The following is a 26,501-nucleotide window of genomic DNA, read 5'->3' on the forward strand; positions in this document are numbered from 1 at the left end:
GAGCTTGTGAACTATAAACTCGGGGTCCACCCTGGGCACCTCATACAAGCTCCAAGCGAACACGTCTATGTTCTACATAAGAAATAGCAGCATCTCTACCCTCTCTTCATCCTTCACACTTGCTCCAATCAGAAAGCTCCTGTCAACATCTGGCAATATCTTTACTCTTACCAAGTCCTCGGCACAGCTGGCTCCTGCTTCCCCTTGGGGTCCCTGTAATTGCTATAAAGGAGTTTCCTCGGTTGACTCCTTTTGCTTGATTCCCCGATCAACTACGGCCACCAAACACTATCTGGCCATTTGCTGATTGCCCCTTACTATGGCGATTCCCTGCTTGGTGCGGAACTTGACCTTTACATGCAAGGTGGACAATACAGCCCCCATTGCATGAATCCACGACCTTTGATCACAGTGTACGGAGAGAAAGAAGTGACCATTATGAATGTCATCATTACCTCCTTACCTTCCATATTCACGGGAAGCATAATTTGCTCTTCCAAGATCACCATATGGCCGTCAAATCCCAATAGGGGTGCATCATACCTGAAGAGATCTTCACTCTTTAGGTCGAGCCCTTTAAATAGATCGGGATACATCACCTCGGTGCCACTCCCCTGATCAATCAACATTCTCTTTACTATGAAACCATTTATTCGGGTTGCAACTACCAAGACATCATCATGTGGTTGAATCATGCCTTCCAGGTTATCATCATTGAAGGCAATGGGCTCCCGAGTGTACTTCAATTTCTTCTCAGGGGGTTGTTCACCCGCGTAGCTTTCTGTCGATGCCATAGCCAGTACCTCCCTTTTACCGAATATCTGAGTACCTCTTGGTGCCGCGTGGATAACTTCTATTACTCTTAGTAGGGGAGGGAGAGGATTTCCACGGGGCCGAGCACCCTGCTCCGTTTCCTGATTCCTAGGATCCACTACGAACTCTTTCAGGTATCTCGTTTTTACCAACTGCTCTAGATGATCTTTTAACACCCTGTATTGTTCGGTGGTATGCCTCTTATCTTTATGATAAGTACAATACAAGTTCTAATTCCTCCTAGACGGGTCTCCCCCCATCTTGTTTGGCCACTGAAAGCATGGCTCATTCTTAATTCGATCAATGATTCTATGCACCGGTTCTTTGAAGGCTACATTCACTTCTCCCATCTGTGGCTTTAGTTCTTGAATCCTCAAATCCTTTCGGGGCCTGAACGGTAAGCCAATATGCTAAGGATGATTTATGACCGGTGCCTTGCCCTTATTCTGCAGCCGATCATCTTCCAAGCATTTGTATTCTTCAATACACCTCATCAACTGCCTCATGTTCTCGAGAGGCCTCCTCGTTAATGATTCATGTAGGCCAGAATCATCGGGCAACCCCATCCTAAAAGTACTTGCCACGATTTTTTCATTACCTTCGCCAATCTCATTGTACAGCTCCCAATACTGGTTAGCGTAGCTGCGGAGTGTTTCCCCTGCCCCCATTTTCATTGACAATAATGCGTCCACGGGCTAAGGGACTCAACTGCAGGTCATGAACCGTACACCGAACTCTTGAATCAATTTAGAAAAACTGTGAATTGAGCCTTTCCTTAACCCATTAAACCATCTCAAAGCAGTGGGGCCGAGGCTCGAAGGGAACACTTTACACATCAGTGCATCGTTTTGAGTGTGCAAAGACATCATTTGAATATAATGGCTTACATGTTCTACTGGGTCCATCTTTCCATCATAGGAATTGAATAGAGGCCTCATAAATCTGCTCGACAGAGGCACCCTTTCAATGTCCCTCGAGAACAATGACCGGGCAGCTCAATGTAATGTGCGGCTCATAGCGTCTATGGCCACATTCCGAGGTCGTCTTTCTTCGGGGGAAATCGAATCCCGGTCTGCATATTCCCGTGAACAGTCCTAGTGCCGATAAGACCTAGATTGATGGGATCCTGCTCCATGATGATCCCCTACGCTAGCCGACCTTTCCCTTCGCTCCCCGTGGTCCCTTCTCTGATACCTACCTCTTGCTTGCAACTCTAAATCTCTCACCAACCTACAAAGGCGTTCGAGCTCCTCATCCCTTTGGTCAAACTCTTCATCCCTTATGTCAAAATGATTGCACCCCGAAGCGCCCGACATTGTCTGGTATATTTGAAACGACCCTTCTCCAAGGTTAGACTACCCTTCCTCCTCATGCCCCTTATCTTCGCGTCTTTTCTGCCTTCTATCCCTCCAAGTGGATTCCCTTAAAGACCTCCTAGAACCATTTTAAGCATAACTCCCAGACGGATCTCCAGACATTTTCCTGTGCACACCTTGACAGAACCACAGCTTTGCAAGAGATTTCCACAGATGACGCCAATTATGCGTGCCCAATTTGTATGGTTAATGGGCTTAACCTCTACGTGAGCTCATAATCTATTTGTTTCGTGGGCTTTTGTGTTTCCTACTGTGGGTGGTCCTATGCTCGGCAAGCCCAAATACAATTCTATTTCCTTTAGCCTTTCTCCTTCCCTCACAGGATCGCTCCTTTGCTCCCTCTGAGTGTCTGCCCTCTTCTCTTAATACTCTTCCTAGAATTGCCAACCTCCTTTTTCTCATTCTCATCTCTTATTTATAGCTCAAGATTAGTGGAAGGGTTATGATTATCCAAGTTATTAGTGGGATTGGGTTCCATTGTTTCAAAGTGGGTGTTTAGGTGGGAGTGGGAGAAGTGGCACTGGGTCTCATGGTACTATTTCAACTACTTTTTAACTTCATTTACAATACTTTCAATAATAAAAAATTTCAATTTCAACTAAATAAATTGTTCTCAAATAGATAATAAATTTCAAACACCTATACGTTTATTATTATTATTTTTGGGATTGAAGGATAGAACAGTACGTTTGAATTTTTAATGCAACTTCTTGCATCTCTGTCATATTACCTTTGCTGAAATTTTTGTTTTAAATTTTAATGATATAATAATTAGGAGGTGTGTTTTGAATCTTGAATGCCTCCATTAAAAATATTTTAACATACCAATTCAATTATACGGCTTTTGGCCTTGTCATATATTTTTTTTGAAGAGAAAGTTTAGAAACACAAATAATTTGATAAAAAATTTGACATACGTTCTAGATAAAATAGTAATATCAGTAATGGGCTCAGATGAACTGGTCAAAGTTTGCTAACTTAATAGGTGTGAAAAAAATTGTTAAATTTTTTGTTCATGTAGCGTCACTTTTACTTGATGAACGATGAAGTTCTCGAGGGGCATATGATAGTGGGGGCATTTAGGATGACTCATATGATATAAAGTTTTTGAGGTCAGATTGAAAGGATAGTGGAGGCATTTAGGATGACTCATTCTATACGTTCAAATTGCAGGCAACTTTAGGGTGTTGGTGGGGATGCCAACGAAATGATCTTTTTCAAACTTTTGTACGTTTAACGAGTTAAACCTCAGTAATTTGTCTCAGTTGCAGTCAAAATTTCCAAATTCATTGTGTGCCATTCACTTGAGAAAACGTACGGATATCTTTCATTTGTAAATGTAGGTTTCACTTTTGTCTAATAAATATTTGACAATCCCATTGTTGTAAAAATACTTAAATAATAATTAAATAATACAATAGCATCTATTACAACGTATAAATTTTTTTTTTTTTTTTTTTTTTTTTTGGTTTTGCTAATTCTAAGCTTACAGATACCACTAATCAAAATTCACTATCAAGGAATTAAAACCACACCTAAACTTTCACAAAAACTCTTAACATGAAAGCAAAACATAAATAATGCATGCTAGAACAAGAAATACAAAAAGAAGATAAAGAGGAAAGGGAAAATATCTCTAACTAATCTGATCAATATTACCAAAAATTATCTCAGCTACTTATAAATGAAGGGAAAAGTTAACAAATGCCTTGGTTTAGGAAACATTTTAAGAACTTTTTTATGGAAAAAGGAAAAAGTAATTGATTTTTTGACAACTTTTTTATATTTCTCATAAGAGAAATGTTAACCAATGCCCCTAGGGCATTGGTTTAGGAGCTATTTTAAGAAATATTTTATTGGGAGAATGATAAAATAATAAATGTTGTTAACAGCTTTTTATATTTCCCATGAAAGTGGTGTCAAAATATTCCTATTATGCTTTATTAACAATTACCCTAAAGGTATCCATTAGCATAACCCTTCTCATATAAGTGATATTAAAACTTTCTTAAAATAATCCATTAACAAATATTTTAAAAGCATCCATTAAACGAACCTATATATATATATATATATATATATATATATATATATATATGTGTGTGTGTGTGTGTGTGTGTGTGTGTGTGTGTTTTGGAGAAACTACCAAGAAAATTATATTTTGATTACAATAAAAATAAAAAATATAAATGAACAATGTTGGACCAAGGCACAATAATCTCACTCCCCCACCGAGTGAATTTAAGGTCACTACTCCCAAGAATCCACTAATCAATAATCAAGCAGTTACAAGTATAAGGAATCTTAATTACCACTATCCTAGTCTATCTCGAAATACCAATCTACAGTTAAACCCTTAATCTAATACCCAATTGAACTTGATCTTGTAGTAGCCTTCTTTCCTTTGTTGCACAAATCTCCAATCTATGACTAACCTTTTTGCACGAATCTCAGTATGTGACTAACTCCACAGTAACCCTTTGATTATTGTAGTTAATTTGCAATAGCTTCACATAGAAACGCCAATAAGATCTTCAATGTTGGTGCTAAAGAATTTGCTTGGTTATAGAACTCAAAGGCGTACAAGAAACGTAGCAATAACTCTTTTTTCTGTAGGAGAAGATTAGGGTTTCAAAAAGAAAACCTTATGAAACTTTCTAGAGTTAGGGTTTTTTTTTTTTTTCTCCACCTCCTTATTTAAATAGGAGCTTAATGGACCTTTTAAATAGACTCTCCCATTCCAATTAAGTTTACACAAACCTTGGGTTTTTCTAGTCCTATAAGGATTATGCAAACTCATAAACAAATAGCTTTTAGGAATCAAAATGTTGTAGGCTATATGAAAAATATCATAAGCTCGATAAATCGAGAGGTATCGAGACAGGTATCAAGGTTTAATAAATATCGATAGATCAACAGGAATCGAGGAGGTATCAGGACCTATAGATTTAGCTTTTCTTGAGTAGTTCTTGAGTAATCTTCATGTCTTCAATGTAAACACTTATAATAATCATCTTGAACCTACTTGAATTTACCCAAATACAAGTAAAGTGCATTTTGTCATAGGATGTGCCAATTACATAAAATATGAACCTAACAATGACTTAAGTAAACAATCACGCTTGGTGACAAAACAAGTAAGCTTTCATTGAAATATACGAAGGGAAAGCCCTGAACCTCCCACCACCTTTATTTCTACCAAGCTTATTTCTATAAAAATTTGGATGGTTACATTACCTGATTCTGATTCAAATGAAACGTCAACACCTTATAAGAGAGAAAAGGATGACTAATTCTAATCTAATACTTCATATGATACCATGGACCTGTTATGTCCAAAGGCCAAATGGCAAATAATTCTGAAGTGGTTGAAAATTTTTGAATTTGAATAGATTTCTAATAAAATTATGCAGTAAATTTGGATGAGGATTAGGATTTAATTTCAATTTATATTTAAATTTAAATAGGAGTTGGATCCTATGTTTTAGGACTTGGTTGTGATGGAGCTTATCTCCATACTACTATTTATGTACGTAGGAATTATGGATGAAGTAAGCAGAAAATTAACCAAAAAATGTCTATTTCCTCTCTCAAGTTTAGGAGATTAGTCATCTCGAATTAACTATACTATCTTTCAATTATCTCAATTCACAACATTTGTTATTTAGAGCCAACCACCACCATCTTCCTCAGCCACCCACCAAAAAAAAAAAAAAAAAGGCAAAACAACAACAGATCTACAAGCCCCAAACAACCCGTTCCATCAAGAGTCCAACCTATCAACCAGTAATCATACCACCTCCAACTTGCTTTTTATTAGCCCATGCCCCCCAAATAACTCCTAACCTAGTCAAATCGAAAACCGCACACACTAGTCCCCACAACCCACACCCAAAAAAAAAAAATGAAAATTTAGATTTTGCATCAAGCTCAAGGTAAATCATGTCTAGCCTATATCAAATCTTCAATCCCGAAGAACAATGAACAATGTCAAAGCATGTTAACTATATGTTAGAGATTGTCAAGGACATGTCCAAAAGCATAGCAAGGATGCAAGATTTTTTGGATCAAATGATAGAGGTCTTCGATAAACAATCCAATATACTTTTAGAACTCAAAGAACAATCAAAAGATCAAGGATCCCATGAAATTTCGGAGAATCAAAGTGATGTGCTCCAAGCATCACCAACAATTCAAGAAAGTAATACGTTGGAGGGTGCACTTTCTATAAAAATTGAGTTTGAAGATCAAAGGTTCATTGAAGTGGAAAACATTGATCAAAGGGATCTTTTCACGAATTCAAATAAGCCGATCTCAATCCCACACACTGAATTCGTCATTTCTGATGAGTTCAAGGGTATGAAAAGCAAGATATTTTTGTTTCTAGTGCTCACAAAAATGGTTAAAGAATTGGTGCAAGTCTCCATGGTCATAATTTTCCTTCAACACTTCAAAATTCGAGGCCAAGTATTCTCCAACCAATGTGAACAAGGGTTAATTTCTATGTTGCAGAATCTTGAGGACAAGATTCATCCAAAGGGGAAGGGAATGTTGTGTCCCAAGGCCAAATGGCAAATAATTTTGAAGTAATTGAAAAAGTTTGAATTTGAATAGAATTCTAATAAAATTATGATGTAGATTAGGATGAGGATTAGGATTTAATTTCAATTTGTATTTAAATTTAAATAGGAGTTGGATCCTATGTTTTAGGACTTGGTTGTAATGAAACTTATCTCCTCACTAGTACTTATGTACGTAGGAATTATGAATGAAGTAAGCAAAAAATTAACCAAAAAATGTATATTTCCTCTCTCAAGTTCAGAAGATTAGTCATCTCAAATTGACTATACTATCTTTCAATTATCTCAATTCACAATATTACCATCCACAAATGTCCTTAACAAATTAATTGAACACAAATTTAAACACTCAAAAGCCAAACCAACGTCAAAATCCCATTTGCACAAAATCAACAAGACTTTGGTAGCTTTTTTGTATACATGTGTTTAATAACGTACATGCCGCAATCATACAAGACTTTGGTAGATTTAAATCAAAGTAAGTAACACGAAAACTATTGGTATTTGGATCATCCTAAACTTTAAAACTTAAAACCAGCCACAAAAACTTTCAAATATGCAAACGTGTCTAAAATTGAACTTATTCCACGTGGCTATTATCTAAAGGTACAAAATCCAACCATCTCGTACACCACACATCATCCCAAGGCTTACAACAAAAGACCCAAATTTCCAAACTAGATAAAATCCTTCATCACATCCACACAACACAAATTTCCCTCCTTAAAAACCTTAACCACCCCCCATTGCATAACTAGAAAATTCATTTGCATATCACCCCCAAAAAAAGCAAAATTCATCCAACGGCCCAAAATGGGTTGCACCACTTCCAAGCCCAATCAAATCAAGGCAACCGTCGATGTGTACCGACCAGCTCCCACGAGCTTTGCAGTCTTCGACATCAACGCCATCCAAGAGCCCTGGCTCATGATCGACCATAAGCCTCAGGAGCACCAAGAAAAAGAAGATAAGCCCTCGCACGTGCCAGTCCCTATTCTCGAAAAGCTTCACACGCTCGAAAAATCCGACTCCCCTCTCTCCTGGGACGAAGTCAGCAAATCCGTATTGTCGGACCTCAAGCCCAAACCCGAGCCCAACACTAAACCCGTTTTCACGTCAGTAAAAGCTGAACCGGCTCCACCCAATAAGAACGCGCCACGTAAGAGCATGTCTTTTCACACGGTGGAAGAACTCGACGCCAAGGCGAAGAAGAAGCTAACAACTCCTAATAATAAACCGGTCGAGTTGAGAAAGACCGAGTCGATGCGGGCTGAGTCGACCCGGACGGAGTGGACTCAGTCCGAGTCGGTGAGTTTGAGGTCTGTGAAGGAGAATATATTCGTGGTGAGGGATAGGATGGAGAGAGAAAGAGAAGGGAAAGTGGCGAGTTTCAATAAGTGGGACCCACTGAGCGAGTTCCCAGAGAAGTGTCCCAAAAACGGTGGGGCCGACTCGGTGGTTCTCTACACGACGTCGTTGCGAGGAGTTCGTCGCACGTACGAGGAGTGTAACCGTGCGAGGACGATTTTCGAAACTCACCGAGTCGTGTTTGACGAGCGAGACGTGTCGTTACACTCCGAGTTTAGGACCGAGTTGAAGGAGTTGCTGGGCGAGTCTGACTCGGTGAGTGTGCCGAGGGTGTTTGTGAAGGGAAGGTATATTGGGGGAGTGGAGGAACTGGTTGAGTTAAACGAGTCGGGTCGACTCGGGAAGATACTGAGTTACGCACGTGTGGAGAGAGGGGTGGGGAGGCAAGCGTGTGAGGGGTGTGGGGGTATGAGGTTTGTGCCGTGTTTGGAGTGTAGTGGGAGTTGTAAGGTTTTGAAGAATGGGGATAGGGAGAGGTGTGAGAAATGTAATGAGAATGGGTTAGTGCAATGTCCAGCTTGTAATTAGGAGAGAGTTGGTGGGTTGATTGTAATGGGCCGTGACGTAAAGACGAATGTCTTAAATTATATCTCTCACATTTTATATATATATATATATATATATATATATGGAGTTTTTGGAATATCACATGAGTAAGGAGTAGGATAGTTTAGCCAAGGGTTGAAACACTGTCTTTATATCCAAAATATTTACATAGGGTTTGATTTTAGTTTTTGAAAAAAAAAATATGAAAAATCAAAACCGTAAAAAATTTGAGAAATTGGGGTTTTGGTGGGTATTGTAGGTTGTAACTATTGTTACTAACGTATAAGGAATGGGTTATGGCTAGAAAATTGTTGATGTTTGCAGTGTAATTTAACGATGACCAGCTCGAATTTATGAATGGGCTTGGCAAAGATATTAGGGTACTCTAGGAAGTTAAAAGCTGAAGTTTCTTCCCTGTTGGCTATGTATTTTCACGCATTTGTGGGTTATTTAACTTTGATGTGTGTCAGTTTAGAACTTCTAATAAAATGTATACTTGTTGATGTCTCTATTTTCTTTGTAAGTTACTCAACTAATATCTTATCTTATCTTCTTTGTTGATGTCTTTATTTTCTTTGTAAGTTACTCAACTAATATCTTATCTTATCTTCTTCATTGAAAATATCAAGTGGTCTTTATTGAGCTAGAAAATTCTTAGCTACTGGAGGAAATATAATACCTTAAAACTCATCATTTAGAGAAAAAGAAGATGACAACAATTCAAGAAACATATTTACATTATGTGGTGAATCATGCTTGTGCAATGCATGGCTTAATTAAAAATTATAGGTAAATTAATTGAAATTATATTAGTAATTAGTAAGCAAGTTGAAATTTTAATAAAGTTTTACCGAAAATAAATTAAAAATTTTAATGAGTCAATGACAAAAAGAAAAAGAAAAAGGATGTACTATATGCATGTATCAAATCACTTGGCACACGCACATTACGTGGAGTGTAAATTTTACCATTTTAAAACATAAAATTATGAAATATAACTGAATTAACTAAAATTAATATTAATTTTTTATTTAAATTATTTAAAACTTTTCGTAATAAAATTCTAAGGTCCTGTTTGATTGTGTGGTTCAAACACATATTTTCACATTTTAAACAACTTTACACATATTTCAACACATTTTTTTACCCACACATATATTAAAAAACACTCAAAAAAACATTACTCAAACTCCTCCACTAAACAGGCCCTAAATTTCTTAAAACTAAGGTTATAGAGTTTTATGTAGACTAAATTACTAGTACTTTTGATAACAAAATTTTAGTTCAATAGAATTTTATATTTTTTGAAACTTTTAGGTAATAGAGCTTTTTATTGTGGGCCTTTTTATGTTGAAGTGGCCTAGGCTGCCTCCTATGGTATTGGGCCCGAGTATTTTGAGTATGGGAGTTGAGACCGGTCCAATTGCAACTCAACTTGGTCCGGCTTGTGCGCAAACTATGCCTCGTCTGCTAGGAGTACACTTACGGTGGGTAGAACTATTTCAGATGGGTTACGGCAGACAGATATGATAATAACAATAAAATAAAATACTTTGAGATTTTTATTAAGGTAAACAAATAATCCCTACTTAAGAAAATGATAATCACAGTTTAACAACAATTATTTTATAAGAAAAGTAAGGAGAACAAGTGGGTAGTATATGAGTTGATTAAGAGAGGAAATAAATCAGATCAAGTCTAATCCGCAGGACCAAAACCAGAGAGGGAAGAACGCCTCTTCTCAAAGTGAATAATCTCTCAAGGAGATCCTGTCGTGAAAATTAATCACTTTGAGGGAAGCAGACCTGAATGGTTACACAAGAACACCCTTTGTTTCCAACAGAGAGCAAGATTTTGAGAGGGAGAGAGGGAATCAACCTATTAGTGCATACCTGCCGTTCTAACTCTCTATCCTTTTTCTTTCCTTCTTTTCTAATATTCCCCTTTTCTTATCTTTTTTTTCTTTCTTAATCCTTGTTTTCTATTTCCTGGTTTTCAAGTTTCCAATACTGTGGTGCTTGTTCTCCCCTTGTTCCTGTACACGGCAAGGGCCTCTTTATAGTGCCTGCCGTGACCGGATTTTACTATTTTAGCCCTTAACCACTTTTGTCTAGTTTGGCCAGTCTGGGTGTACCTACCAACCACCACTAGTTCGTCTGTATGCCACTCCCCATCACCAAATAAAAGAAAACTATTTTGTTTGTTTGTCTGCCGTGGCACCCTTTCCTGCTATGGTATGGGTGTCTTCTTTCTCCTTATCTCTCATGGCATGCATCTAGTGGTTCCAACTCAGTTTTGCCCCTTTGAGTGGTATGTCATCCCAGCAGGACACTTCCCCAAAAGAGCCCTAGCAGGAACCTCAAAATAGGTTTTCCCCTCTCCCCACTGCCAAAACATGCCCTCTTACCTTTGACCCATGACCTCACCGTGTCTTGTATTGGCTGGGTACATGCTGGTGAAGTCTGGGCCTTGCGCGTGCCTCTCTTCCACGTATGTCCAAAATCTGCCTGCTGCTCATGCGTCTGTCCTGGTTAGCCTGCACAGTTTGCCGTCCATTTTTAACCATTTTTTGGTTTCCCTTTCCTTTATGGCTTGCCCTATTTAGGACTGGGCCTTGCTTGATGGTGGGCTTTACTTTTTCTTCAGTCTACCCTTTTTCCCGCTACCATCTCCTGTCATACCATTCTATCATTCCTGTTGCGAAGTTGCTTTGCCTCAATCTAGCTGGGTCTCCTTGGGCCTATCGTTTATTCTTCTCCTAATGGCCCAGCAAGGCCATTGGTTCTATTGTTACATCACTAGCAGGCTCCTGTGTCTCATTTGTTTTCCCTTGGGTGTCCCGGGCCCGTTTGCCTCGCTTGGACTTCCTCAGCCCTTTTCTTAACTTTGCATCACCATGGGCTTTTACTGAATTCTTTGGGCTTCCCCGGCCCAATTACATAATTCCTCATCCTTGGGGTTCATGGGCTTGCTATTAACCCCTTACTTTCTTTGCTTTTATTACTTTGAGCCTACTGTGACCCATTCTCACTTTTCCACATCATATACTGCCCATGGTTTGCTTTTTCTCTCTTTCCGGGCTCCTTTAAGCCCATCTACCTCCTCAAGGCCCATTTATTTATCTCATAGGCCTATGATCCATTATTCCTGCTGCTTGGGCTTAATGGGTTTTTTTATCCGTTTGCCAACTCTTTTCTGTCCATGTTGCTGGGCTTCTCCCTTCCACTTGGGCTTCTGAAATGGCCATCAACACTTTTTATAAAAAATAAGGCCAAAATGCAAAACTAAAAGTTTCACCTTTTGTCATTTCAGTCTTCTAAGTTTCAGTTTTTTCATTTCAGTCGTCTAAGTTTCAAATATAGTTAGTTCAATTCTCTATTAGTTTTATGTTAAGTGCTACCGTCTATTATCCAAAACGATGTCGTTTTGGATTTTTTTTAATAAATTTCTTAAATTAAAAAAAACTAAAAAACGTTAATTAAAAAAATAATAATAATAACTAAGGGGATCGACATTGTTCCCCTATCCACTGAAAAACCAAATAAATCCCCACCCCCACCCACCGATACGATACGCTAGCTTCAAATGAAACCGATATCTGAGAAAAAAAATGTTAAACCAATTTATTAGTTCATTTATTGATTCTAAGTATATGGTTTATAATCACACTCGTTGTTAGATTTAGAGTATAATCACACTAAGTTGGATGTTGTTAGGGCAAAATGAATTGATCCCTTGCAATTAATTAATTAATTATCCAAGTTAATTAATTAGATCAAATTTCATGCAATAGCGTGAGAGTACAAACAAATCACTAAATTATCTAAACACAGCGAAAAATAAATTTGACACAGGTGATTTGTTTACGAATGAGGAAAACCACCAAGGCAAAACCCCATCGGGTGATTTTAAGGTCACCACTCCCAAGAATCCACTATTATCAATTACAAACGATTACAAGTATAAGGAATCTTACTAAACCCTTTGGCCTATCCTAAAATACCAACCTACAGTTGAACCCTTACCCCAATACCCAATTGGACTTGTATTGTAGCGGCAATCTTTCTGTTTATTGCACAAATCCTAGTACATGACTAACCAATGATGCATGGATCCCAATACGTGACTAACTTCAGCAACTTGAAAAGATTGTTGGCTGCAAAGTCCTTCAGTTCATCAACAATGAAGATCAGGAAGCTCCTTGGTCATAAAACTCTTGGCATAAAGACGCAGTAGCTTCTTTAGAGAGAATAATGAACTCGGGCACTTTCTGCATATGTTCTCTATGTATGACGACCTTTGAAATAATTCTTATATATGTCTAGAATTGTGAGAAAAGAAACCTTATACAAATATACAATCATGGGCCGAAAATCAGATCTAGAATTTCTAATTTCGTAAGTCTCGACAGAAACAGCTTGTGTCAAGCTTCTGTCGAGCTTTAGTGAGTAGCTCTTTCTTCACTTGTTCCTTAATCAGATCTTCATGACTTTAACACTTGACTTTAACAACATGTTTCTTGAAGTCTTAAACTCATTCTAGATTTACCCAATTACAAGTAAAGTGCATTTTGTCAAAGGATTAGCCAATTACATTAAATATGTCCCTAACAGATGCATAGGTGACAATAGAGGTTGGAGCTGTCGCTGTTATAAGGTATATGAAGGATGGCATCAAAGTTGCTAGGTTAGTAATGGAGCATACAAAACACACTTTGATTGTTGGAGAGCAGGCCTCAGCGTTTGCCATTTCAATGGGTCTTCCAGGACCCACAAACCTTAGTCCATCTGAGTCTATGGCAAAGTGGAGTAAATGGAAGGAAAATAGCTGCCAACCAAATTTTTGGAAAAATGTTGTACTTGTCAATGGTTGTGGCCCATATCATCAAGGTTTCTCTTTACCCAATTTCAGTTACCTTAGCCCCTCAAATTTTTCAGATATCGGTTTCATCTAAGCTAGGGTATCATATCGATGGCGGGGTGGGGATTCCTTAGTTTTTTTAAAAAAAACTAACGTTTTTTTTAATTAAAAAAAAAAAATCCAAAATGACGTCATTTTGGTTAGTAGGCGGCAGCACTTAATAGAAGCTTAACGGGGGATTGAATTGACTATATTTAAAACTTAAAGAACTGAAATTTAGAGGACTGAAATGATAAAATGTTACTTAAAGGGTCAATTTTGCATTTTGGCAACAAAATAATTAGGTAATGGTGCTTTTGATAGAATAAACTATTGGTAATAGAGTTTAATTGTAGAAAACCTATCTTAATAATTAATGTGAGAATAGAAATTTGTCATATAGAGAAGATAGTCACTTGATGCAACTACAACTTCTAGAACCCAACTTTTATTTTCATTAAAAAAAATTATTATATAGTATATGATATGATTATATAATTTTAGTATCACTTGAGGGAATATCACTAAATTATATCACTTGAGGGAATAGTATCACTTGATATAATTAAATTATATCATATATGATTATATAGTATATTATATCATATACTATATACTATATTCTTCTAGAAATTTAACTTAAATTATTTATTTTGTTGGTAAATAGAAGTCAACCTAAGAGGCCAAGACCCTCAACATAATTAAGGTTAAATTATAAATTATAACATTTAAGTTTGACCTATTTTCAATTTAATTTATGAAATTTTTATTTTTATCCATTCCGTCCTTCAACTTTTATTTGTTTCTAATGTAGTTTTTTCATCCAATTCACACCATTAAGTCCACCAAAACGAAGTTGTTTTAGAAGTAGAAAATATTAAAACTAATAGTGAGATTGAATGGAACTAGAAAAAATAAATAAATTGAAAATATATTAAATTAAAGGACTAAAAAAAATTTAAATTTTAAGACTAAATTGTATATAGGTTAAAGTTTTTTTTTTTTTTTGGGGGAGAGTTAAATTTGTAATTTAACCAATAGTTAATGTAAAATTTCGCTATATTCTTTATCATTTAGGACAAAACAAGTAATAGTTTATGATGGTGTCAGCATGCTTTATTGAATTCTCTTAATGGTTTTGATTAATTGCTTATCATTTCTTTACATGCAGATTGTTTAAGTTTGATGTAAAACCCGGGAACATGTTTATACTGTTATACAGTCTATTTGATAATATGTTTGAGGAGCACATTAGGGATGTTGCAAAAATGTGTGCTGCTGAGCGATACAGAGATCCACAACAAGTGGCTTGGGCAGTAGCTGAGCATGCTTATTATATATCCTTGTACAGGAAGGCATGCACACCATTTATGCAAACTTCTTTGAATTCTGAAAGAAAATTTTCCAGTAGTAAAGTTGATGATAAACCCTGCTTACATTATTGATGCTTAGGTCCTGCTTCATATGCCTTCACAGTTTTCAATCATGGTAGATAAAAGCAATGAAAATCTTGTAACTACATTAGATCAAACAGTGAATTAAAGGTGTGTTTTTTTTTTTTTTTTAATTAAAATAAAAAAGAAGAATAAGTTATGGATGCTACTCTTGACACTGCCTGCCAATGTCAGCAATGGACAAGGAGTTTCACATTTTACACTAAGGAACCTCGCCTCAGATTGAATTTGCTCTACTACAATCAACACAGCATATGCTACAATTTTGAACTCAGCATAAGTTAAGGGAAAGAGAAGGAATAAGAGAAGACAAGAAAGATAGTTGATTCATTTAGAACTTTAATACGTGCTGTGCAATTTAGAAGGGCTACATTGATCTCAAAAGAGCTATGGCACTCCAGCAATTTAAAACATTACAGCATCTCAAGTTCTAAACAAAATGTTCTACCATCAGGAAACCAATATTATGCCCCATAAGCAAAGCCAAATCATTTGATTAGTTTGAAGATCACATTTCAAAATGGATGCAAAATATCTGTCTCCAGAAAACATTCTCACATCTGTGACTCCATCTTTTTAATGGCTTTCTCTATGGCAGGAACATTCTTCTTGAAGGTTGACCACTGCTCCTCTGTCAAGCTTATTCCTGAGGATACAAAAGAAGGGATAATTTTGTACAACCTTAAACTATCAAAATCTTGAAAATTTAAACATAAATGGAAGAGCAAAAACAATCTAGCTCTGTGATTTCACATTAACATTCCGCATCACCAAGAGGAAAATAAGAAAAGATGATAGGTGAAGAAACACAAACCGTCATGAAAAACATACCAATGAAGAATAATAAAAGATGATATGGGAAAAACCACAAACAACTGTCAATTTTCAGACCAATAAAGGAAAAACGAAAAGAAATTAAAAATATAAAATGTAGCATATTTTTTTAATTATAAGCAAAAAGGACTGTATTCTAGTTAAATTCGATACTATAGAATGGACACATGCACGACTTTTTTTTGGATGATGTGAAACCTCATCAGGTCCCTTTGAACCCACCCATGGGGAGTAGACCACAAATACACAACAGAATACTAGAGTTTCTAAAATGAACCAAACTTATACACGTTTCCATGGAACTTTCAATTATACCATAGGGATGTCACTATCCATCAAACAATATCAAAGAGACACTATCCAAGGGAAGTGTTGTTACTGTCACTGGAGAAAGAAAAGTGTTAAATTGATGCCTAGAAATAGAAGAATGGAAGTTTATAATTCTACACACATAACATGAGTCCAGTGAACATGTAAAACCAGTTTGCCATTCTAGGTTTGTAGTAAACTCCAGTCACCGTGTTTGTCACTTTTGAGTTTAATAACTTAACTGAGCTTGGTTCACTAATGTTCCTTGTCAATAAGAATTTGTTCACTTCAAGAGAACAACATAGGTCAATATAGCTGGTGCTTTTCTTCATTCACCTTTCTTAATCTATGATCAATATATAGCAGGAGCCTTAACATAATATACACTCACATATCATCAGAAGCTTGTGGTTGAACCAAAAGAAAATACTTAAAAAGCACTAATACAGATTAATATGAAAATAAAATTCTCCATCTTTTCATTGTGACCGCCAACACCTATCAGCTCTTAAATATGGTTCGCTGTTCTTTGATAATCTGTTTCAATTTTTCTTTCACCATTAGACAATAAGAAAAGCAGTACCATCAAAGAGCATCTTCTGTCATCGCTACCTTCATAATAATGGTGGCTAAAACTGGTTCTTGAAAATAAATAATAGAATGCAACTGAAACTGATACACCATGGTAGGGAGGTGCCATAATTAATTCATGCTCCAAACATACAGCGTATGAATAAGGCATTACACAATCATAGGATATTACCCAATGAACTAAAAAGTGAAACACTCTACAAGTTTATGCAAATTAAGTTAAAAAATCCTATTTGTCCTAACATCGTCATTGTCCACGATGACCATCTACTTCTTTTTTAATTCAGCATATCTCAATTGCATGTGCCAAAACAAACCACAACCTTTTTATTCCTTAAATTAAAACATTTGTTAAATTACTCATTTTGCTTGTGCAGATCATTAACAACAACAACAACCAAACCTTACTCCAAAAACTTTGGAGTCGACTATGGATCCCCAACAAACTAATTAGGCTAGGTTACATATATTCTTTTTCATCATTCAATACTATCCAAAAGTACTCTGAAATATAAATATGAGAAAAGACAGAACAAAAATACCAAATCATATATGCAGTAACTACCAAATCACTTATGAGGACAATCAGAAGACACTACCAATGAACTAAAAAGTGAAACATCTCTACAAGTTAATGTAAATTTAAACAAGTTAAAAAAAATTTCTTTGTCATAACATCCTAAATTGTTCATGATGACCGCCAACTTCTTTGTTGATTCAAAAAAGACAGAACAAAAATACCAAATCATATAAGTAGAAGCTACCTTTAGAAGTAGGAAGCTCTTTCCCTTCTTTGCTATAGTATTCCCTTATTGACACCAAAGTTTTCCCTCTGAAATCTTGAATCGTCACCCTTCGCTTACTCGAAAGCTAAACCAAAACCAACCAAATATATTGATTAAAAAAAAAAAAAAAAAACCCAAAAAAGAACAACAGCCATTTTTTTTTCTTCTTAAATTTCTCACTCTAATTTCCGACTAAATATGACAACTAAAAATAATTTCATCCACTTCAAATATATACTCAATTATTTGAATTAAATTTCAACTATAATTCTCTCTAAACTATGGTAGCAATTTCAACATACAAGTTACAATTCAAACCTTTTGTCATCAAAACCCTAATTCAAGATTAAATCATAAACTAAAAATATAATTAATTTTCTCAGCAGCCAAACAGTAATAAGAGGAGTGGTATTAAAATCTGACCCTGCAAATGATGAGATCGCCGTCATCATCGTACTCCTTACGACGACCACCTTGTTCTTCTTGTTCCTCTTCCTCTTCTTGTTCCTCTTCTTGTTGTTGTTCGAGGAAGGACTGGACGACCTGTCGTACAAAGGCCTTGTACGGCGGGTCGGAGAGGTCGAGGTCGAGTTCGTCGGAGGCTTGTTTTCGGATCTTGTGCTCAGTCATCTTTTCCATGTCCGATTCTTCTAGAATCTTCCGCACCGTCTTTTCGATTCTCTCCTGGATTTCCGGTTCCATTGGGTTTTCTTTTGGGTTTGGAATTGAAAGTGTCTGAATTGTAAGTAACGGGTGTGTGTGTGGGAAAAGATAATTTTCTTTCCTGATTGGGGAAAGTTAACAAACTACAGTAATAGTAGCAGTAGATATAAAGTACTGATTTTCTGTCAAAAAAGGAAAAAGGAAAGCAGTAGATTTAAGAGAGTAAAAAGGAAAAGAGGGTTATTTGTGTGCCCTCAAAGGGTATGATGTGATAGGAAGAGGTGTGTTTGTTTTACCTAACTCTCGTGAGACGAGGTGGTGCGATGGGAAGAATAATTTTCACACATTTTCACAAGAAAAATGCACACTTCACTTTTATAATAAATTTTTATTGGTGGATTGCTACATGTTATTACTAGTAGGTAAGAAAACAATTTTCGTAGTAGATTCAAATTAAAAATTCGTAAAAATTTGTCATTTATGATTTATTGTGAAAGTGCAGTCAAAATATTGTAGATGTAATAGTTCTCTTTTTACAATTATCTGATGGGTTGATTGTGAGTGAGTTGTGAAAAAAAGTAACAGGTAAATGTGGAAGAAATGAACACTTATGACTAAAACCACAAAATCATGCATAATATCATACTAAATTATAAAAAAGTGATGACTATTGATGCTCATTTTGTGGCCCAATAGCAAGAAGAAACCCAACAATATGGACAGAGAAGAGTTAGTGGATGGTTAGAAGAACCATTAAGCCTGGATGGCAGGAGCAGTGGTTCATAGGCCCATAAAGTACATAAATGGGCTTTGAGGAAAGCAAATGGGCCTAAAGAAGCCAGAAAAAGAAGTAGAAAACTCATGGGCATTATGTGAGGTAGCAAAGTAAGAATGGGCCAAGACAGTCCCAAAGTAACGAAGTAAGAAAGTAAGGGATTGATAGGAAGCCCATGAGCCCCAAGGATGAGAAATAAGGTAATTGGGTCAGGAAAGCCCAAGGAAGTTAGTAAAAACCCATGGGTACACAGAATTAGAAAACGGGCTAAGGATGCCCAAGGAAAGCAAATGGGCCAAGGATGCTCAAAAAGAAAGAAATGGGACAAAAGAGCCCACAAGCAATGAAATGGGTTAGGAAAAACCCAAAGTAGCATGAATATAAAACCAATGACCATATTGAGTCATTGGGAGAAGAATAGGCAGCAGGCCCGAAGAGGCCCAGCAGGCACGAGTCAAATAACACCACGGCAGGAACAACAAAGTGGTATGGCAGAAAATGGCAGTAGGATTACGGAAGGAGCAGAGAATAGGCTAAAGGAAGCAAAGTCCACAATCAAGCAAGTCCCAGCCCTTGAAAGAAGCAAACTGTAAGGAATGAGAATAAGAAAGCAGTTCACGCCATAAAGGGTCAAGGGTGAGTAGCAAAATGCACAGATGAGCCTTTAGATCACGGCAAACGCATGAGCAGCGGACAAGTTTTAGACATACACAGAAGTGGAGCACGCGCAAGGCCCAAACATCACTAACTTGTATCCAGCTAATACAGGGAGTGGTGGGTCATAGGTCAGAGGTAAGAGAGGGCCTGGTCTGGCGATGGGGAAAGGGGAAAGCCTATTATGGGGTTTCCGTTTGGGGGAAATGTCCTGCTGGGATGATATACCACCCAAAAGAAGTAAGGATGAGCTGGAACCACTAGGTGCATGTCATGAGGGATAGGAAAAGAGAACACCCTCACCGTGGCGGATAAGAATGCCACGGTGAACAAGTAAAAAAAATAATCTTCTTTGTCTGGTGATGGGGAGTGGCACAGTCAGCACAGGTAAATGATGGTGGCTAGACAACTGACAAACCAGTGGTGGTTGGCAAGGACACCCAGACCAAACAAAGGTGGTTAAAGGCTAAAATGGTAAAAGCCAGTCACGAAAAGCAGTATATAAAGGACCCCTACTGTGTATAGTAGGGGGATCATCATCACGGTAACAGCAACCACTAGGAAGAGAAAACGGAGAGTGTAGAATGGCAGGCGTGCACCAATAGGCTAATCCCTTCTCTCCCTCTAAAAGCCTACCCTCTGTTAGGAAAAATGACTCATTTGGGCACAAGCCATTTAGGCCCATTCCCTCAGAGTGGGCAATTTCCATGGCAGGATCGTCCTGTGAAGTTACCCACGTTGAGGAAGTGGTTTCCTCTTTGGCCTTAGCCCGATAGCATAATCAAATGTGGTAGACTGATCTTTCATTCTTCGATTTTCTCACTTATTGTTATTACTTCTCATCTTGTCTTTCTTACCTCACTCAGAATGTGAGTTTTCTTTCCCTGTTTTGACTAAATATTTCTCGCTTGTCTTGCCTTAACAGCAACTTATTTCCTTCATCATTGTTTTATCATATTTGTCTACCGTGACTTTTCTTTAGCAATTGCGTCTGCTGTGGGCACGTGATTAAAGTTTCAGCAAACGAGGCATAGTTTACGCACAAGCCAGTTCAAGGTGGGTTACAATTGGACCGGTCCCGACTCTCCTATCCAAAATACTTGGGCCACAGTACAGCAAGAGATAGTCCAACCCAAAAATCACAAAAGACCCACCATAATGACCTATATGAAATTGTGAAAGTGACTAGCAGTCAGTCATAATTTACCACATAAAATAATTATAAAAAGAAGTGTGAAATTAGTTTTAGGTCCTAGTATAACTCATGTTACTAATGAACACCCATGACCTAAACCACAAAATCATGTATCATATTAGACTAAATTATAAATTATATATTCTTGTGAGTACACAACTCGCACCAATCGGTTTTTGTCCGCTTTGGGGAGCCAGTCCCTCACGGTTTTGTCCTCGGCCCCGAGTGTGGTCTTTTGGGATTTTCACCTTCTTTGAGGCTTGACACCCTTAGTCCCACATCGGTTGGAGAACCCTCCCACTCATGGTTTATAAGCTTCTGGAGCAACCATGAGTGTACCACTACTACACATGTGTAGTAGTGGTACACTCATGGTTGCTCCAGAAGCTTATAAACCATGAGTGGGAGGGTTCTCCAACCGATGTGGGACTAAGGGTGTCAAGCCTCAAAGAAGGTGAAAATCCCAAAAGACCACACTCGGGGCCGAGGACAAAACCGTGAGGGACTGGCTCCCCAAAGCGGACAAAAACCGATTGGTGTGAGTTGTGTACTCACAATTCTTATTTGGCTTAAAATTTAATTTAGTTCTTTTAAGGGTTTGTTTGGAATTTGCTTATTTTGATGAAATTGAAAACTTTTTTCTAAAAGTAGTGTAAATAAAGGTAAAAGTTAGCTAAAAGCACCAAAAAGTGCAGTGAGACCATGAATAGTAACAAAAATAAGTTGAATAATAGAATAAGCTGGCTTTTTATCATTTATAATTTTATATGAAAGAAGGGTTAAGTACACCATATGCAATGAATAATTTCACGTGCCCTAAAGTTTTAAATCATTTATAGAAAAAATAAATCTAGAGAAACAACTTTGTTCCACAACTTGCTAAAGTGGCAAGTATGAGTGGTGAATAATAAAAATGGTGTTAGTGGTAAATCTATGTAAAAGTGATTGTTCACCATTCACAATTTACTATTTCAAGAAGTAGTGTAATAAGTTGTCCATAGCAGAATTGAAACAGAAATGGCAAATGACTCTAGCAAGCAAAGAAAATCCAAATCCTTTCAATGCATAATTTCAGCAAAGAAAATCCAATATCCTTTCAATGCATAATTTCCCACATTTAGTGATGCAAGCAAACAAAGTTTGGCTCCAAACATGTTTGTAGTCTTAAGATTCAACCCCCCCTCAATAAGAAAATGACATGTGTCATTATCGTGTGTAATGCACATAACTTACTTAATCACACTTTACCCAACTAAGTAAGTGAGTTGTGTGCAATACAAGGACATATGTCATTGTTAGACCGTGTGCCTTACCGATCCATCCAACGACCAATTGGTGAAAGATAAGGGGGAACAAATCTTTTATAACATTCGATCACAGACCAAGCCCATTGGTATTAGAGCAAATTGTGAAATCCCTTACAATCCCTCCCTCACAATGCGGCTCCAACAACTCGAACCTATGACCGGGCTCTAATACCACTTGTACGTTTTTAGACCCCTTAAAACACAACCAGATTAACCCAATTAATTAGCCAAGTAATTACTTAGTCAAATTATCAAATCTAGGTTAACACACATATATCATATTATTGTAAAGTGCGGAAAATAAAGAACACAACAATATGATAACCCAAGAAAACCAAACCGGTAAAAAACCTAGGGAGGATTTAACCTAGCTATCCTCAAGATAAAACAAATCCACTATGAAAAAATTGAAGTTTACACAATAGCGACTTAGACCACTAACATCCTATTGCTAACTCAAGTAGGAAACTTACTACCATGACCACGTGACATCTCTGAGTCCACAGACTACTTCTTTCTTGGATTCACAGCAAGTACAAGCACTCCCACTTGTGTATCTTTAAACTCTTGAATCTACAACTGAATTGATCACCAAACTCTTGACATCAATCTTAAGATTGGAAACCCTAAGTGTATGTGAAGGAAAACACCTCTAGATCTCACAAAAGATTCACACACATAGCATAAAAAGCAACCTAAAAACGCGGCTAGGGTTTTCTCTTTTATACCTAAGGCAAAACATAAAATCCTACACGTCAAACCAGGCTTGGGCTGAGTTGGAAATTCTGCAGAAAAACAATCTGCACGAACTTTGATCGATCGAGTCTAATTCATGATCAATTGAGCCAAGCAGATTTACACAGTATACCCTGCAGAACACTCGATTCCAACTTTACACTTAAACACACTTTGAGCAAGACTAAACGTTTTAATCATGGTTTGCTAACATTACCAATTGAAATTCTAATACATTTAAACCTAAATTCTTAGAACCCAACAAACTCCCCCTTTGGCAATCCGTGACAAAACACAAGCTAAACAAAGTGCTCAAAGTTTACAAAAAATAGCCCAATATAAAACTTTGCCCAACAAAACAAATTCAACCTAACCACTATCTATTATTTGCAAGTGTAGACAGCAGCATGACTGAATCAACCTGTATATTCTTGTAACACTTAACAAACACATAAACGCATGTGTGAAAAATACAAGTAAAACAAGATAAAATCTTGATTTCACATAAGCATAAACTACAAGACATATATCATGAATAAACTCATAAATATAAATCAATAATCAATGTAGCACAATGTGAAACAAGAAACAGATATAAACACATCACAATATCTCACCCTATCATAGACAACTCAAATAAAACAAAATACATTATGAGCCAAAAAATATAAATACAGAATGAAGCACCCAGATACAATCTAAAAGCTCCAATGCTCCAACACAACAAAATCTCCCCCTAACAACAAAAACTCCCCTACATATGTACTCCCCCTTTTTGTGACGAATTGCCAAAGGGCAATCAAAACTCATCATCAAAAGGAGGTGGCGAAGGCGATCGTCTAAGACTCTCTAAATCTGCGCACAAAGATTGAAGCTCATCAAGCATGTCCACCAAAAGCTGACCATGAGCCGCCTAAACGGTCATGACAGTCTCCAACATACAATGAATGTCTGAATCATCCAAAGTAGAAGGTGGGGGAACAGCAGCAGCAGGATCGACAGATGCCTCAGCAGAAGTATCACCTGTAGAAGAGGGAGGAGGAAGTGTGACACCAGAAGAGTCAACCCCAGGACGTTTAGAGCTTGCTCTCATCTGAGTAGCCCTCTGCCTAAGAAAGGTGGCACCTATGGGAGCTATGATATGAACGGGCTCAGACGTAGGAAACTCCTCTAAATCCAAATGCAAAAGAATCCGATGAATAAAAACTAAAAAGAAAAGAGCATGAGGAATAGAACTACTCCTATGAACCTCAATCAAAGAACAAATGAAAAGATGAGGAAAGCTCACAGGAGCATCAGTGACAAGTGCATACAAAAATGCACATCTCTCTATAGGAATGGTATACAAATGAGAGATGAGCCAGATGGAATGGCAAGAAATCCGAAAAAATAGATAATGAGTGTCGATCAACTCGTGAGAGGTGATTCGAGGATCAAAACCCTACTAGATAGAAGTACCAGTAATAAATGACATAATGTCATCTAGGGGTGGAGACTCATCGTACGGATAAATAGGATGCTAGACCAGTGGCACCCCTAGAGCATCAGCCATTACCGAAGGAGTAATGGTGTACTCATCACCCCGTATCCAACTTCTCACAAGAGTGTTGGAATCATAGGAGTGGACAGAGAGGTTCAAGTAGAACTCTCTGATCAAGGTAGCCGGAGGAGGATGATCAACATCCAACAAAGGCAACCAGCCCCTACGGTCAAAGTTTCTTCTAATCTCACCATCTAACTCATCTAAAATGACTTTACGCTCAGCCCAAACATTCCTACGAAAGTTCAGCTTCTCATACGCTTCCTGGTTTTTCTCACTCATAAACCTATCACTATCAAAAGTGGGGATAGAAGAAGAAGAGGATTTCCTATTAGCTCTAGTCTTCCTAGACATGATGCTAAAGAGTAGAAGGACAGACACAGAAGAGGTAGAAAAAAAAAACAGAAAAACCAAGGGCAAACTGCAAGTTAGCACAGAAATATATAGAAATAACAATTCTATATGATGCATGAACAATATCAACACATGATGCATGCTCTAATATAGTGAAAATAAGTCCAATTTTACTTTAAAATCACAAAATTGGCTTAAGCAAAGAGTTTATATCAAAAACCCCAAATTTTGAAAACTCATTTTCACAAATCTCAACAAATTGATCAATTGATCATTACACAAGTTAGGTAACAGATTAGAATGACCAAATCAATCAATCAAACAAGCCAATTTCATCAATTAAAGCTCAATTTAGCAAAAGCCCCAAATCGGGTACTTTCAAGCCCTAGAAAATTAAAATATTCCCAAATCATCAAAATGATCAAATTAAACCACAAGGATCATGTTTATAGCATCCCACAACAAAAACCCATTGATCAATTTTAAAAGAAAAGGCTTAAATCAACAAAAACCCCAAATTTTCATAAGTTCGAAATTCTCCCAATATGCATGACAAAAATGCATGAAACAAGAAAATAAATGAAAAAGGAAGGGTATAAAGGTCTTACTAGCCTTAGAGGACAAAAACCTTGAAAAAAATCGAAGGAAAATGACAAAAATTTGCTTTGACTCCTTGACTGATCGAAGAGAGAAAGAATAGAGTTTGAAAAGTTTTGAAAAAGTGATGAACACGTGAAAACTCAAAGTTTTTTTAAAAAACTCTCTATGCGATTTTCGATTGATCGAAAATTAGATTCGATCGATCGAAAATGCCTTCAATTGATCCAACAGCGATCGAGCACCGATCGAAACAGACAGAACCAAACCAAATTTTTAATCGCAATTTCAATCAGTCGAGAAACAAGTTCGATCGATCGAAATTCTAGAAAAATCATTTTTTTTTTTTGAAAAACAAAGCAATTTTATGCAAAAAAAATCCTCAAAGCATAGTATTTTATGAATAAAATGCATGAGTATGAGATGAAATGCTTTTCAAAAACACTTGTTTTGAACCCAGTTTTCCCAAAAATAAGATTTTCAATCAATTCTCCTTAAATTCTCAAACTTCAAACACATTTTGCATAAATATCAAGGAATTCTTCAACCTTGGTTGGCCAAACCAAAATCATACACAATAACATGTACAAAGTTTAGCAAAGAGAAACTTGTGTAGTGTGTGCAACTAGCAAAAGTTTGAGATACATGTGAGGTGATATGTGAATAGTAATTAAGCACAATTTCTACAAAATTCATCACATAAACTTGAAAGAGACTATTACCTAAAGAGTTACATCATCTAACTTCCACATCTCCTAGAAAACAAGTTTGCAATCATGTAAGTTTCTTGATTTGCCTCATAATGTACACACTAATTTTATTTGCTCAGAAACTTATTAAAATAGTCAAGATAATGTACACACCAATTTTAATTGATTGAATTTATTATAGTCCAATAATGTACACACCAATTTTAGCATTTAAACCGAGGCTACACCTTATATTCTTTTTGTGCATGTGCTACACTTTCTCGTGTACGAAATCTAATGATATGCACTAAGGTGTTCATGATTGGCTAGTAAACAGTGGTGAGATAGTTATTTATGCCTTTCTCAAAAAGTTCAAGTCCGACAATCAAAGGCATGTGATTTCAAGATCAAGATCATGTGATAAAAACTATAAACTT

At 36.9% G+C, this 26,501-nt stretch overlaps 3 protein-coding genes across 3 annotated transcripts; 1 reads left to right on the plus strand and 2 right to left on the minus strand.

Annotated features, from left to right (window-relative positions):
• Positions 1–353: 353 nt before the first annotated feature.
• On the minus strand, positions 354–1,481 carry LOC126697421 (uncharacterized). The gene is made up of 2 exons (XM_050394418.1): positions 1,412–1,481; positions 354–1,018 (listed from the first exon to the last, which is right to left on the minus strand). The coding sequence occupies exons 1-2, from the start codon at positions 1,479–1,481 to the stop codon at positions 354–356; spliced, it is 735 nt and encodes a 244-aa protein (XP_050250375.1).
• A 5,863-nt stretch (positions 1,482–7,344) lies between these two features.
• Positions 7,345–9,192, plus strand: LOC126713288 (uncharacterized). Its single transcript, XM_050413007.1, has one exon. It carries the CDS (start codon positions 7,583–7,585, stop codon positions 8,663–8,665), a length of 1,083 nt encoding a protein of 360 aa, XP_050268964.1. The 5' UTR covers positions 7,345–7,582; the 3' UTR covers positions 8,666–9,192.
• Positions 9,193–15,336: 6,144 nt separating this feature from the next.
• LOC126713289 (RNA polymerase II transcriptional coactivator KELP) lies at positions 15,337–18,405 on the minus strand. The gene is made up of 3 exons (XM_050413008.1): positions 17,979–18,405; positions 17,535–17,640; positions 15,337–15,682 (listed from the first exon to the last, which is right to left on the minus strand). The coding sequence occupies exons 1-3, from the start codon at positions 18,255–18,257 to the stop codon at positions 15,591–15,593; spliced, it is 477 nt and encodes a 158-aa protein (XP_050268965.1). The 5' UTR covers positions 18,258–18,405; the 3' UTR covers positions 15,337–15,590.
• Between the last annotated feature and the right edge of the window lie 8,096 nt (positions 18,406–26,501).

This window comes from Quercus robur, chromosome 2, assembly GCF_932294415.1.
Source record: "Quercus robur chromosome 2, dhQueRobu3.1, whole genome shotgun sequence".
Classification (NCBI taxonomy): Eukaryota; Viridiplantae; Streptophyta; class Magnoliopsida; order Fagales; family Fagaceae; genus Quercus; species Quercus robur.

What these genes read in the sequence shown, in the direction of transcription:
- LOC126697421 (XM_050394418.1), bottom strand. Translation starts at nt 1,481, where the DNA reads ATGGGGGCAGGGGAAACACTCCGCAGCTACGCTAACCAGTATTGGGAG. An exon ending in GTACAATGAGATTGGCGAAG is followed by an intron (nt 1,019 to 1,411) that starts GTAATGAAAAAA and finishes CTTATCATAAAG; the next exon opens with ATAAGAGGCATACCACCGAA.
- LOC126713289 (XM_050413008.1), bottom strand. Translation starts at nt 18,257, where the DNA reads ATGGAACCGGAAATCCAGGAGAGAATCGAAAAGACGGTGCGGAAGATT. An exon ending in GCGATCTCATCATTTGCAGG is followed by an intron (nt 17,641 to 17,978) that starts GTCAGATTTTAA and finishes GTTTTGGTTTAG; the next exon opens with CTTTCGAGTAAGCGAAGGGT. An exon ending in AGAGCTTCCTACTTCTAAAG is followed by an intron (nt 15,683 to 17,534) that starts GTAGCTTCTACT and finishes TTGTATCCTCAG; the next exon opens with GAATAAGCTTGACAGAGGAG.
- LOC126713288 (XM_050413007.1), top strand. Translation starts at nt 7,583, where the DNA reads ATGGGTTGCACCACTTCCAAGCCCAATCAAATCAAGGCAACCGTCGAT.